The 13632-nt window shown below is 34.6% G+C and overlaps 1 protein-coding gene across 13 annotated transcripts in view; it reads right to left on the reverse strand.

The window, feature by feature from the left end:
• The window catches only part of LOC125683337 (protein argonaute-2-like), a 53087-nt gene extending 39752 nt beyond the window's left edge, over positions 1–13335 (reverse strand). For 8 of the 13 annotated variants that reach the window (XM_048924388.2, XM_048924389.2, XM_048924385.2 and 5 more), the window contains exons 1-5: positions 13179–13319; positions 9118–9153; positions 6369–6410; positions 4647–4685; positions 4038–4079 (exon numbers count right to left, since the gene is read on the reverse strand). In XM_048924388.2, coding sequence (XP_048780345.1) covers positions 4038–4079; positions 4647–4685; positions 6369–6410; positions 9118–9153; positions 13179–13197 — 178 coding nt within the window. In that variant the 5' untranslated portion in view covers positions 13198–13319. Of the gene's footprint in view, positions 1–4037; positions 4080–4646; positions 4686–6368; positions 6411–9117; positions 9154–13178 lie in introns of all 13 variants that reach the window. The other 5 variants (XM_048924384.2, XM_056139395.1, XM_056139402.1 and 2 more) reach the window with 3 other exon arrangements.
• Between the last annotated feature and the right edge of the window lie 297 nt (positions 13336–13632).

Genomic DNA, 13632 nt, shown 5'->3' on the forward strand with positions numbered 1-13632 from the left:
TCATGGCAGTAGGTATTAACTTTTAAAGAGGCTAAATGATTATTCTATTACTATCATAGTATGATACAATGAAAGTGCCCCGAAATTATTTTGCCGCGACGAAAATTGCCCTTTTGAACACATGTGTGCCCTCTCTAGATCCTAGATTTAACACTAGCTCATTATTCAGTATTCTAAAATGATGATGACAACAACTCATGAAAATCAATTCAAGAACAGAAATGGCCTGGTTGCTTTAAAATATGTTACCTATCATAGAGACAGCAATACAAAACATACTGATTATATTGAATAAAAATGTAGAAATTTTCACCAAAAAATAATAAGAAATAAAAAAAAAAACAACAACAAAAAAGCAGGACTTTTATGATGCCACATGTATATCTTCAATATTTTATAACAGCTATAAAGTACTGGGTCCAAAGTCAAGTAAAACCTGTGAGGAGATTATACACTAAGTAGGTACAATGACAAAGTTCAACTACATGTAAATTTTTGAAGAATGTCTGATCACTACCAAAAAGACACATGCACATCTTCAATGCTTCCATAACACCTGTGCAGGGTCTGAAAGATGTTATATAAATGCTGTAAGAGGAGTTCATTTCAAAATTATATGTGTACTTTGTATTCAAGACAAACTTTAAAAATGACAAAGTCAATTTTTCGAAAAATCTCTGATTACTTTCAAAAACTCTCATGCACATCTTCAATATGTTCATAACAAATGTACAAACTTTGAAGAATGTCAAGTGAGAGGTGTGAGAAAAGTTTATTACACAAAATAAGTAACGTCTACTATAGACATACTTAAAACAAATGGAAAAGTGAAAAACAAACATGCTAATCTTCAATATGTCAGTTTGAGGTGCGAGGATTGAGGTGTGAGGAGTTGATTACACAAAATAGGCACCGTCTACTCTATACATGCTTAAAAAATTAAAACAAACATGCTCATCTTCAATGTGTCAGTTTGGGGAATGAAAGTTTGAGGTGTGAGGAGTTGATTACACAAAATAGGTACTGTCTACTAAAGACAGGCTCAAAAGATGGAAAAGTTAAAAACAAACATGCACATCTTCAATGTTGTCCATAACAACTGTTCGAAGTTTGAGGAATGTTAAGTTAGTAGTGTGAGAGGAGTTCATTACACAAAGTAGGGACACCTGCCCATCCGCCCATAATTCATCATACTATAAGTTGGACACTACCCAACGAAAAATTAGTGAGACATGTTAGATTACATCATACAGGGGTTTCCGTCTATATCTAGTGATGAATCATTAAAAGCCAAACAGATATAGTTGGGAGTTTTCCACAGATCTCATTCCACATCAGTTTTCAAAATGGCAGTGATGGTGACTCTTCGTTTTCTTTCACTTTGTTTCTCAAAAATATTCAAGATGATGCAGAACAAAATATTGAAACATTTCTATATCACCAGTGTTTTCACCTAATTCATCTTCACTATCCTTGGATGCTGAAAGTGAAAATGAGGATGATGAAAATGAGGATGATGAAAATTACGCATGGCTGCTAGATTTAAGACAACATTGCTTTTTCAACTGTTTCTATTAATTATTTCTACGAATTTGTATATTATAAAAAATCAAAAAGACCAAGAGAAAATTTGATATTGTAGTTTGTTTTTTTTTGGGGGGGGGGGGGTGTCAATATGTTATTACAAAACATTAATAATAAATGTGTTAATTGATAACAAACAACATGACCCTTGGTTTTGTTAATCACCAGTGTGGGCAGCCATGTTATCTCAGTAATCAGCTAACATATTGATGCTAGTGGTACTAGTAATGGGCTGGAATCTTGAGCCAAAAACAATCAATCAACACACATGAATTTTATTTTTGGCAATTCATATTTGTTTATTTGTGTAAATGAGGTAACTCTTTTTCTATATATTTTTATGCTAAACATTCAGAAGGTCTTATAAGAATTGTAAGTACAAGGTTCGAAATTACCTCATGTCCGTAAGTCAGAGACTAGTAAACTCTCTATGGTACTAGTCCATGTGGACTAGTTAAAATCCTGCTATCAAATTTGAATTGGTTAAGATTTTAACAAATTTATATGAGTCTCTTAGATGGCTGAACCTAAAGTCGATTACCTGCATGGTTAAGTGTTTGCGTGACAATGGCATGCTGACCTTCTAAACATGTGGACATTTATAAATGGGGTTACGAATAAAATGAAATTATGGGATTATTTTCAATCATATAATATACAGGACAGACTAGTGAAATGCTTTGAGGACTAGTAAACAATAATCACTAGTCCGTACAGACTAGTGCTTAGAAAAAGTTAATTTCGAACTCTGCAGTATGTATTGATCAAACAATTATTGAATGCATACTTATCTTATGTGCAACTGTTTAAGAATGATAGTACAGTGGAACCCCGTTATTACGTTCCCCCTTTAATACGTTAGTCCGCATATTACGTTGGAATTTCAAAGCACAAAACCATTTCTTAACAAACCTATATGAAATAGACCTCTTTATTACGTTGTCCTAAGATGCCGGGACTCGGTATTACGTTGTAAAAATTCTGACGAAAACGTAATAAACCCCTAATTATTCAATAGTGATTCTCAAAATAATAAGCCATTCACACCTTGACTGCCTGAGGCAGTCACCACGTAAATTTCCTGGTCTGTTTGGGGATTAGAGACGCTTGACTGATCACGCTTCGATAGATCTAGCGACATCAATACAAGTGAATACCCCATATCGAAGTCAGTGATAAACAATGAAATAATGTTTATTTAGAAATTGTACTCATGAAATTTACTTCATTTTTCATATTTTGATAATCAAAGAAATAATTTCTCAACTACCTGCGTGTTCAGCATAGTGTGATTACCTTCGCAATTAAAACTCTATTTACGGACAGCTTTGGTGACAAGATTTATCGTAGCAATGTTAAAACCGCTTGGGTAACTTCTTGGACATAGGTGACTAAAGGTGTTCAATTAAAAAAATTGTCAGTTGTTTGGACATGCAGCTTGGGTGTTCATAAATCTCGTCAATCAAACTGTCCTGTGTTATCGGCCGATTCGTGCATGGCATTTACCTCAGTGAATATTCTAAAATCCCCTGATGCGCACTTGATTTTAGTGCCATCATTTAGCGTTGTAAATAAAATCTTCGTGCATCATTATATTTTTTATGTGGATTGCGCTTAACTTGTTCTCCGTGTTTATCGTTGGTGAGAAAAGTGTGTAAGTGTTGGTTATCGTGTGCGTTTTGTGTCTATAGTTTTGTTGTTTTTTTGGGGTGGGATTTTTTTTTTATTGCATTGTGTAATTAGCGAACTTAATAAAAACGATGTTTTGTTATTTTTTTTAATACGAATGTTGAAAACAAACCGGAATGAGTTATTGAGAGAAATTTACATGAACGAATTGTTTTAAAGTTGAACAAAATGGCGGTCCAAACGAATGCAGAAAAGCAACGTTTATCAAAACATCCTTATGTATCCTACACCAGAAATAAAGAAAAGGGATAAGAACATGAAGAATTACGGACATTAAAGATAAGATGTAAAATAATCTTTTAAACAAAGAAACAGTAAAGATATATTCACACACCCCTTCACGGGAGTACCAACGGACGATATACAATTTCCAAACGATATTTTTAACGGATTTCACTGGGAACGTTTATTACGTTGCCCCCGGTATTACGTTATTTTATCGTGACAAAATGGAAAACATAATAACGGGGTTCCACTGTATACACTTAATAGTATAAAGTAATGTGAAGCTTGTTATTTATGAAAATAAAAACTCCATAAACAGGTACACTAGAAAGAGGTAACTCATGCTACAATCAACATAAAAAGCAGATATAAGTAATGCTACAGTCAACATAAAAAGCAGATATAAGTAATGCTACAGCCAAGAAAAAATACCTGCCTGTCTCATCAATTTTTTTTTAAAAATTTTGGCCTGAGAAAAACTATTTTATCAACCTTAGCAGCAGCAAAGAAAATGTAGGCAAAGAGTTAATTGTACTCACCATCTGTTGGGAACGAGGTGAAGGGTAGTCCCGAAGATTGACCTGGTCAACATAAATTGAATTTCATTATCATATCAAAGATTGACCTGCCACCTGGTCAACATAAAATGAAGTATATCCGCTAATCAGATGTATCACTGGAACAAGTCAATTTAAATTAAATTAAATGTTGCTGATATAAAACATAATATATTCTATGTAATGTTACTGATATAAGATAATTGGAATCTCCTTGACCATAGTACGACTAAAAATAAATTTATGCAAATCCAATGTAAGAAGAATATATAAACGAGTAAAGAATGCATGAAAAAAACCCTGAAATAAGCTATGGAGACAGACTATTTCAAAATGATACTAAAACATGAAAGTCCTGATGATTCAAGTTACATGTAGATACACTAATGACTAAATTTAGATACGCTTATGATTTGAGGTTAAAAGGTCAAATAATTAGTTCAATAGTATCAGTGATCTGAGTTTGGAAGTAATGATTAATTTGAATTTTGAGGATGAATAATTCAACTAAGACTTGAGATTATTAAGAACATGTATCAAAGATCCAAGTCATGACAGGCTAAATTTTGTTTATGGTCGACCTGCACTTACCTTCTGTTGGAAATGTTGAAAATGGAATGGAGGACTGCCCTAAAAAAAACAAATAATACAGGAATCAATATCAAAGATTTATCTTATACATTCTAGTCCTGTGAAAACATTCTCATGACAGATTTATCTAGATCACAAGTTCAATCAAGTAGATCTATAATATTCTCACATATAGATTCTGATATAAACAACACATTTATCTAGGATATACATGATGTGGTCGCGTAGAAAACATTCTCATATACAAGTAGTGAGAAGGGATGACTTATTATTGAGGCCCCATCCTAGCCTCAGAGGTCATGGTTACAATAAACATTCTTAAATCAATATATTACATTTAATAAGAGGAAAACATGTACATTCATTTGACAAATATTACTATTGTGGTTATTCAGAGAATTTTAAATCTACACTTAATGAGGACGCTTGCACATCAAATCGGAACATCTAAAACAAGAGTACCGCAAACGGTACATAATACGCCCGTGAAATGCTTACATAGGGTGTTTTTCTTGTGCTATAATTTGTATAACTTTGCTTCAGGTAGTATCAGCCATCATGAGGCTGTGACAAACTTTCATATGAACAAAGGGTCTTAGCTTAAAAATTGAGATTTCCTCAAAATGGACCAAGTTCAACAACTTGTAATTTTCTCAAAAATTGTAGAAAATCAAAATCCATCCCACATGCACATCTTCAGTACCTATACAAACACTCCACAAAATAAGAAGGTCCTCACTTGAAAACTGTGGGAGGAGTTGGGCAGACAAATTATGAACCCTCCATAGAATATTAATTTCCAAATAGACTAAGTTCAACAGCCTGTAATTTTCTCAAAAAATGTAGAAAATCAAAATCCATCCCATATGTACATCTTCAATACCCATACAAACACTCCACAAAATAAGAAGACTCTCACTTGAAAACTGTGGGAGGAGTAGGGGGGACAAATTATGTACCCTCCATATAATAATTATTTCCAAATAAAGGGGCAAAACTCCTGGTAAAAAGGTCGAATGGATCAAAATTGCAGTATGATCTAGAGTGACCCAAAAAGAAGCTACACAGCAAGTTTCAGCATGATATGTGAAAGGGAAATGAAATTATAAAGAGAAAACCCTAAACGGACGGACAGACATCGCTGTACCATAATACGTCCCGTCTAAAGACAGACGTATAAAAACAAGAGACCCATCGGATATATCGCTCACCCGAGTCACATTGTCCCATATTTAAAGATTTTACCTAATATATATTCGCATGTAAAATTTCCCAACATACCCCTGGGAGCCATGATTTTAACAAACTTGAATCTGCACAATGTCTGGAAGCTTTAATGTAAATTTCTTTGGCTCAATGGTTCTTGAGATAAAGATTTTCTCCTAAAATTTGATCTCCTGTTGAGGCCCCATCCTACCGCCGGGGACCATAATGTTAACAAACTTGAATCTGCACTATGTCAGGAAAATTTCATATAAATTTCAGCTCTTCTGACCCTGTGGTTCTTGAGAAGATTTTTAAATGACTCCTCCCTATTTTTGTGATTATCTCATCTTTGAAGGGGGGCATGGCCCTTCACTTGAACAAACTTAAGCCCTTCACCCAAGGATGTTTTTTGCCAAGCTTTCAGCTCAGATGAGCAAAAACCCTGGTTTTTTGCAAATAAAACAAATTCTGTTGCCATACATTCAAAGAGTTCTATCTGTCAGATAAAATCCTTACCTTCCTGCATAGGAGGGAAGGCTGAAAATGGAGTCTGTCCACCTAAAAAATCAAGAAATAGCTCAGGTGAGAGATCATTGTTGCCGTTAATAATCTGGGACCAGTTGCACGAAGTTTAACTGACAGTTAACATCTAGTTAACACTATATCAGTGTAAGAGTTCATGGGAAGTTAACTGTCTGTTAACTACCCATCATACAACTGGGCATAGACATATATCATAGATTTTATGACTCATTGCAGGAAAACTGTATGAAATGATTACTATAGGGCTTCCCGCATTTCATGAGGGGCCCTAACTATTGGTAAAATTCAACAAAGTCAGGTTAGATGTCTATGACTTGGGTGCTTCCAGATGAAACACCTGAATTTTTTTTAATTGCAGTGTTACACGAAGTGTGGATGAGCTTCAGTGTTTACTCAGTGTCACAGGATTGTCTACTTTTACTGTAATTGAGGCAATATTTCCCAGCCATCTCCTAACCTACTTAAGAGTATTTGTGTTTTAACCACCAATTCTACACAAGATGTAACCTGTACTTGTAATCAGAAGACAGGAAGAGCTCTCTTGTATGTATATCATTGAGATTTACTAACTTTAAAATAGGTAAACAAATAAACTGTAGTCAATCTGTATTTATCCTCTGTTGATAATGAAGTTTATTCATTTCTTATCACACAGACTCCACTTCCAACTATGATGCAACAGACTCTTATATGACCAAGCACAACCCCTTGGCTTCCTGTGACCTTGACCTAATTCCACGTTAGAACGTTCAGATCCAATTCCAAAATTATATGATACCCTTCTTCACGACATTTAGTTTAATTTTTAAAATATGTCACAATCATAATTCCCACAAATTATTCAAAAACTGATTATCTACTAAGTTACTCTACCTATGCTAACTAAAAATGGCATTATTGATAAAATTTAAATGTGCTTTCAGAAAGGGCATATCCACAATGACAGATATGAATAACATAATGTCTTTAATTTGTTAAATAGTGTAATCGGTTGCTTCATCAGAGTGATTTAAGTTACAATTTTCTAATACCATCACTTTAATTGTCCCATTCTCTATTCTGCAGTTGCTTCCTAGTCATACTGTCAAGCATTATCGTAATATCTTCCTGTGAATGCCTAATTACTCTCTCCTTCCCCATCAAACCATGTTTCTATATTCTTGCCACTACAACTCAAACATCTCTTCTTAAGCTGTTGCTTAAGTACTATCTAACTATCAGTAACACAATAAACATATTATTCATGTAAAAATTATCCTCCATCTTTGGAATTCATTACATTGATATTAAAGGTAATCTCTCCATGTACACCATGCACTGCAATTGTCAACCAGCAACATTTGTGTCAATCTTGTTAATCATCCAACCATTTAAACTGCATTACAACAGCAACTTTTGTTATATAAGCATGCCAATATTGCCATCTTCGGTTCTACTACCAATGTTATTGCACCACCACCTCAGACCAAAATAAAATATAAGTGTGTTTTCTATTTTCACCCCCGCCCCAAATTAGGTGGGGTAGGTAGGTAAAACATTTTATTTGAAATCTTAGTTTTTGATGCACTTTCAACACATGTCTATAGATATACATTACAAATACTTTTCAAACATTTTATAGACCAATTATGTAGTAAAAATGTAAATCAGATAAACTCGAATGCGAAAAGAAAAATATTCCAGTTATAAAATTGCAGATTTTATTATTATATTCATATATACAGTGTATTATCGATAAAATCTTTAGGGTTGGCAGCAAAAAAGTTGGTAGGGTCGGGAAACTGGAAAAACATATATTTTATTTTGGTCATACTAATTTTGTAGTACCACCATAAGACAGATGACACCATTTAAATGAATATCACATTACCATGACAACACCACCATTGTTACCACAATGATCAGATTTTCACTGAACATTGTTAAGGAAACGATAACTATGGTTACAATTAAGATCAACAAGATGATCAATATGGTTACAGTACATACTGTTACTATCAGCTACCACTCTTGATTAACAAAACATAACATTAGTGCAAACTTAAATATTGTTATCATTACATACCATTAGCATCCACTGTAATATAGCAAAGCATACAGATAGGGCTAACTATCACTAATTAACATTACTACATACTATTACTATTAACTAATCATTGTTTCCCATGAGGATCCGGGTTAGAATAGGTCCTCAGTGCCCCTTGCTTGTCGTAAGAGGCGACTAAATGGGGTGGTCCTTCGGATCACACCGTAAAAACTGATATCCTGTGTCACAGTGAAGTACCCCCCATGCTCAATGGCCATAAGCACCAAGCATAGACCTAAATTTTGTAGCCCTTGACTGTCAATGCTTATGTCTCTATATGAGTGAAAAAATTTTTTTTTCGAGAGGGACGTTAAACAATAATTCATGGCTGTGACTGAATTCCTCAGATATCAGAGGAAAACTAGTCAAAAATTGAGGAAAGCATCTCGCCCTTCATAGAAAAACATTATTTTCTGTCACTTTAGATCAAACCTAGAGTGTTTCATTTTTTGAAAAGTGAGGCAATCGGAGGATTTCCTCTGAAACAAGGAAAAAATCACATCCCTGCAATATACATATATACACATCACTTACTACCTCTCTGATTCGCAAATCATAATATCTACTACCACTATGATCTGGATTACATACTGCTATTACTATTTAACTACCATTAATAGGGTTAGCATTACATACCATTAAGTTGCTGGTTGTGCAGTATGCTGGTGATACCTGTGTGAATCAATGGCATATTATGTTAGTTACGCTACAGATAATTAACGCACAACATTGACAAGTTACAACTATACTAGCTTAAACTGTACCACATTACTCCCCAGAGGAATTGGCAAGAAAGCCATTTGGTGGATTATGGGATTCAGTTTGAATGCATGTGATGCACTTTTTGTTTTACTTGCATCAATTTCTGTAAACAAAATGCTTTGTTATATCTAGGATTGGACAGCACTTAGAACCAGATAGTAAAAAATTCCATTACTTTAATAGTTTATTGAAAATATATGGTATCTTTCATTGCTATTGTTATTAATAACAAGAGGCCCATGGGCCACATCGCTCACCTGAGTCACCTTGGCCCATATCTGAAGACTTTCCATATCTATTTGCATGTAAAACTTATACGGTACCAATTTTGATGCACCAGATGCGCATTTCGACAAATAATGTCTCTTCAGTGATGCTCAACCGAAATGTTTGAAATCCGAAATAACTATGTAGTTTTAGAGCTAAATATAGCCAAAAACAGTGTGCCAAAAAAGTCGAGCCAAATTCGTCCAAGGATAAGAGCTATGCATGAGGGAGATAATCCTTAATTTTGAAATGAATTTCTAAATTTTGTAACAGCAATTAAATATACATCCGTATTTTCAAGCTAGTAACGAAGTACTTAGTTACTGGGCTGTAGAGACCCTCGGGGACTAACAGTCCACCAGCAGAGGCCTCGACCCAGGGGTCATAATGTAAAACTTATACGGTACCAATTTTTTTTTGATGCACCAGATGCGCATTTCGACAAATAATGTCTCTTCAGTGATGCTCAACCGAAATGTTTGAAATCCGAAATAACTATGTAGTTTTAGAGCTAAATATAGTCAAAATCAGCGTGCCAAAAAAGTGGAGCCAAGTTCGTCCAAGGATAAGAGATATGCGTGAGGGAGATAATCCTTAATTTTGAAATGAATTTCCAAATTTTGTAACAGTAATTAAATATACATCCGTATTTTCAAGCTAGTAACGAAGTACTTAGCTACTGGGCTGTAGAGACCCTCGGGTGTAAAACCTTAGTCCCTATTATGGCTCCAAGTACCCCTGAAAGCCACGATTTTTGCAAACTTGAATCTACTCTACGTCAGAAAGCTTTCATGTAAATGTCAACTTCTTTGGCCCAATGGTTCTTGAGAAGAAGATTTTTAAAGATTTTCCCTATATTTCAATTTGTATTTAAAACTTTGACCCCTCCCCCCACTTGTGGCCCCATCCTACCCCCGGGGGGCATGATTTGAACGAACTTGAATCTGCACTATGTCAGAAAGTTTTCTTGTAAATATCAGCTTTTCTGACTCAGTGGTTATTGAGAAGATTTTAACTATATATTTGTATGTAAAACTTTGATCCCCCTTGTGGCCCCATCCTACCTCCGGGGGCCATGATTTGAACAAACTTGAATCTGCATTATGTCAGGAAGCTTTCATGTAAATCTCAGCTTTTCTGGCTTAGTGGTTCTTGAGAAGAAGATTTTTAAAGTTTTTCCCTATATATTTGTATGTAAAACTTTGACCCCCCCCCCCTGTAGCCCCATCCTACCCCCGGGGGCCATGATTTGTACAAACTTGAATCTGCAATATGTCAGGAAGCTTTCAGGTAAATTTCAGCTCTTCTGGCCCAGTGGTTCTTGAGAAGAAGATTTTTAAATGACCCCACCCTATTTTTGCATTTTTGTGATTATCTCCCCTTTGAAAGGGACATGGCCCTTCATTTGAACAAACTTGAAAGCCCTTCACCCAAGGATGCTTTTGGCCAAGTTTGGCCCAGTAGTTCTGAAGAAGATAAAATTGTGAAAAGTTTACAACAATGACAACAACAGACTAAGGACAAATTTTGATCAGAAAAGCTCACTTGAACCTTCGGTTCAGGTGAGCTAATAAAGCAAATTGAACGAGTACTTTGGAATTGATTTAATTGGAGAAAGAAAAGGTTGTGCACTTCTAAATACACATATTCATGACATTTCTCTAACCTAATAAGATTTTTGCCATCATCTAAGTGACAATATTCTTAACTGTTCAACTTCATCTTCTTGAAATATGTCTCTATTATTTTCAATTTAAAGCACTTCATCTTAATAATACACCCATCCTATATCAAAATAACACAAACAGTGATGCTAAAGACATCTGCTCCTGAAACGGTAGAACATGGTTCCAATGAACATATTTAATGAATTCATGCTTATAGCATAGTGATTTTCCTGTAGTTTTAAAACAAAATATAAACTTATTGGATATAACAAATTATGTTTGCACTGAATCTAAATTGTTCATCCCTAATACTTCCGTAATATGAATGTTTTACTGAATATAGATATTTCTAAGAAGCCTTTTAAAAAATGCCTCTTTTCAGTTTCTATCAATAGAGGTGCAACACAAATTGTTAATATAGAATATGAAATATTATATATATATATTGATATAAATGGACCCCCCCCCCCCCCCCCCCCCGTAATACAGAATGGGTGTAGTAATAAAGTTTTGGTGGAGAGTGCCAGTATCTATAACTGATAAGGTCAGGCCACAATTTAATCAAGACAGGCATTCAAGAATACAAGGATAAAAGGAATGTTAACCAAGATGGACATTAGCAGCTGAAGGAAAGGTGTTCAAAACAGTATCACTCTCTTTAAGGTAATGTTGGTAGTCCTTGAGGCTAGTAAAAATTTAGTTACTTTAGTTACAAGAATTGTCTGATATCTACAAAAGATGCCAAACGTGTGTATAAGATTTGATAAATATATTTTCCAAAATGATGCTTTAGAAAATTAACCAGTCCCATCGGACTGACTAAAACAAACGTCAGTCAGTCTGTCAGACTTTTAACCAGTCACAGACTGACGGACATATGTTAATTTCGAGCCCTGCTTCCCTCAACAAATCACAACATGCTATTCACCTGATATTTTGGATCAATTTTTTTTTTTTAAAAGCCCAATAACGAGTTATAAGAATACTGAGAATTTGCCAGTGTTCTTATTGTGGTTTATAAGTTTAATGTATATAAGCACACAAAATAAAAATAATATATTTTTGAATTATCTAGGGTTTAATGTCCCATAGAAATTTATACATTTTGAACACCTTTTCTTCGTAGTTCATACATGTATCAACACTTCACTGAATTACACCCCTTTGCAGGATCAACCAATGCTTCATTTGTGAAAAACCATGTTATCCATCTTTACCTTATTATTACTGTGAATTTTAGCTAATCATCAAGTTTTCATACAAGTTAATGGGTTGCCCCACCCTGGGACATTATTGTAGTGAATTGCAATTGATAGAAAGATAACAAATGTCAAAGTTACAGATAAAAAAAATTACAAAGCCCAACATCGGGAAATTTGATTTTTAACCATGAGATGGCGGACAAGGGATGTAACTTTTGTGAAGTGTTGATATGTGTTAAGGCATAGAAACACACAGTTGATAATATGTATGAGAAAATAGAAAATAAAATCAAAATTCAAATCGTTTCTCTATCAGGGGCAAAGAATGAACTCACGATACCACTTGCTGAACAACTTCGGCTAGTCTAGAGTTTGACAAGGCTGGTGGCAACATTGCTTGGTGGCTAGTGACAGTGCTAACTTATGCCAAGAATGTGGTAAAATTTTTATAGTTTACCAAATTTGTACAAAAAATTACACTCGATAATATATTGAGAAAATTTAAGTCTAGAATTATATTTAAACGAAACACCATTAGTCTATCAACATTTCCCATGAAAGCGAGGATGCACTGTCTTCAAGAGCACTGAAGAATCATGTAAACAATAGACATGAGTCTACCGAAGAAATGTACATACTTAAGAAACTCAAACCTCTAATATCATATCGAACGGTATGTGTCTCAACAGAGCTAGCGGGAAAGATTACGATATCAAATATGGCGTTCTCTCACGATAGCCTTCACAGCAAGCCGTCAATTCGTTACGAATATAACTAAAAGAAGCAATCTACAACTTACCTGGCGCTATGGGAAACATTATGGCATTATATGTTTACAGAAAATCTGTAAATGATGCCCACAAAGGCTTCGATATATACCACTTGGCTTCTTATTCTTGAGCAATGATCACTTGTAATGACTAGAGCCAAAGGGGGCGCCTTGATCGCAAAGCGACGCCTATATCCGGGAAGAGTAATACCCCTTGTTTTGCTATAACAGGCGCGAAATATTTTTAAAAACGCACTCATTTCGTACGACAACCCGGTTCATTTTCATCACTTTTTACCCGGTTTATCTTGTGGAAGCTAAAGGGAAAACAGTGGATTTAAAGTTTTTTCTCATTTTAGTAAAAACAATAATTAATTTTCAAAGAACATCGGCAAAACAGATTTTATAAGTTGTACCGTATGTCAGTTTTTATAAATCACATATTAATGATAAGATTTTCTAATAGTTTGTTTACAAAAATTGC

This window comes from Ostrea edulis, chromosome 6, assembly GCF_947568905.1.
Source record: "Ostrea edulis chromosome 6, xbOstEdul1.1, whole genome shotgun sequence".
Lineage (NCBI taxonomy): Eukaryota > Metazoa > Mollusca > Bivalvia > Ostreida > Ostreidae > Ostrea > Ostrea edulis.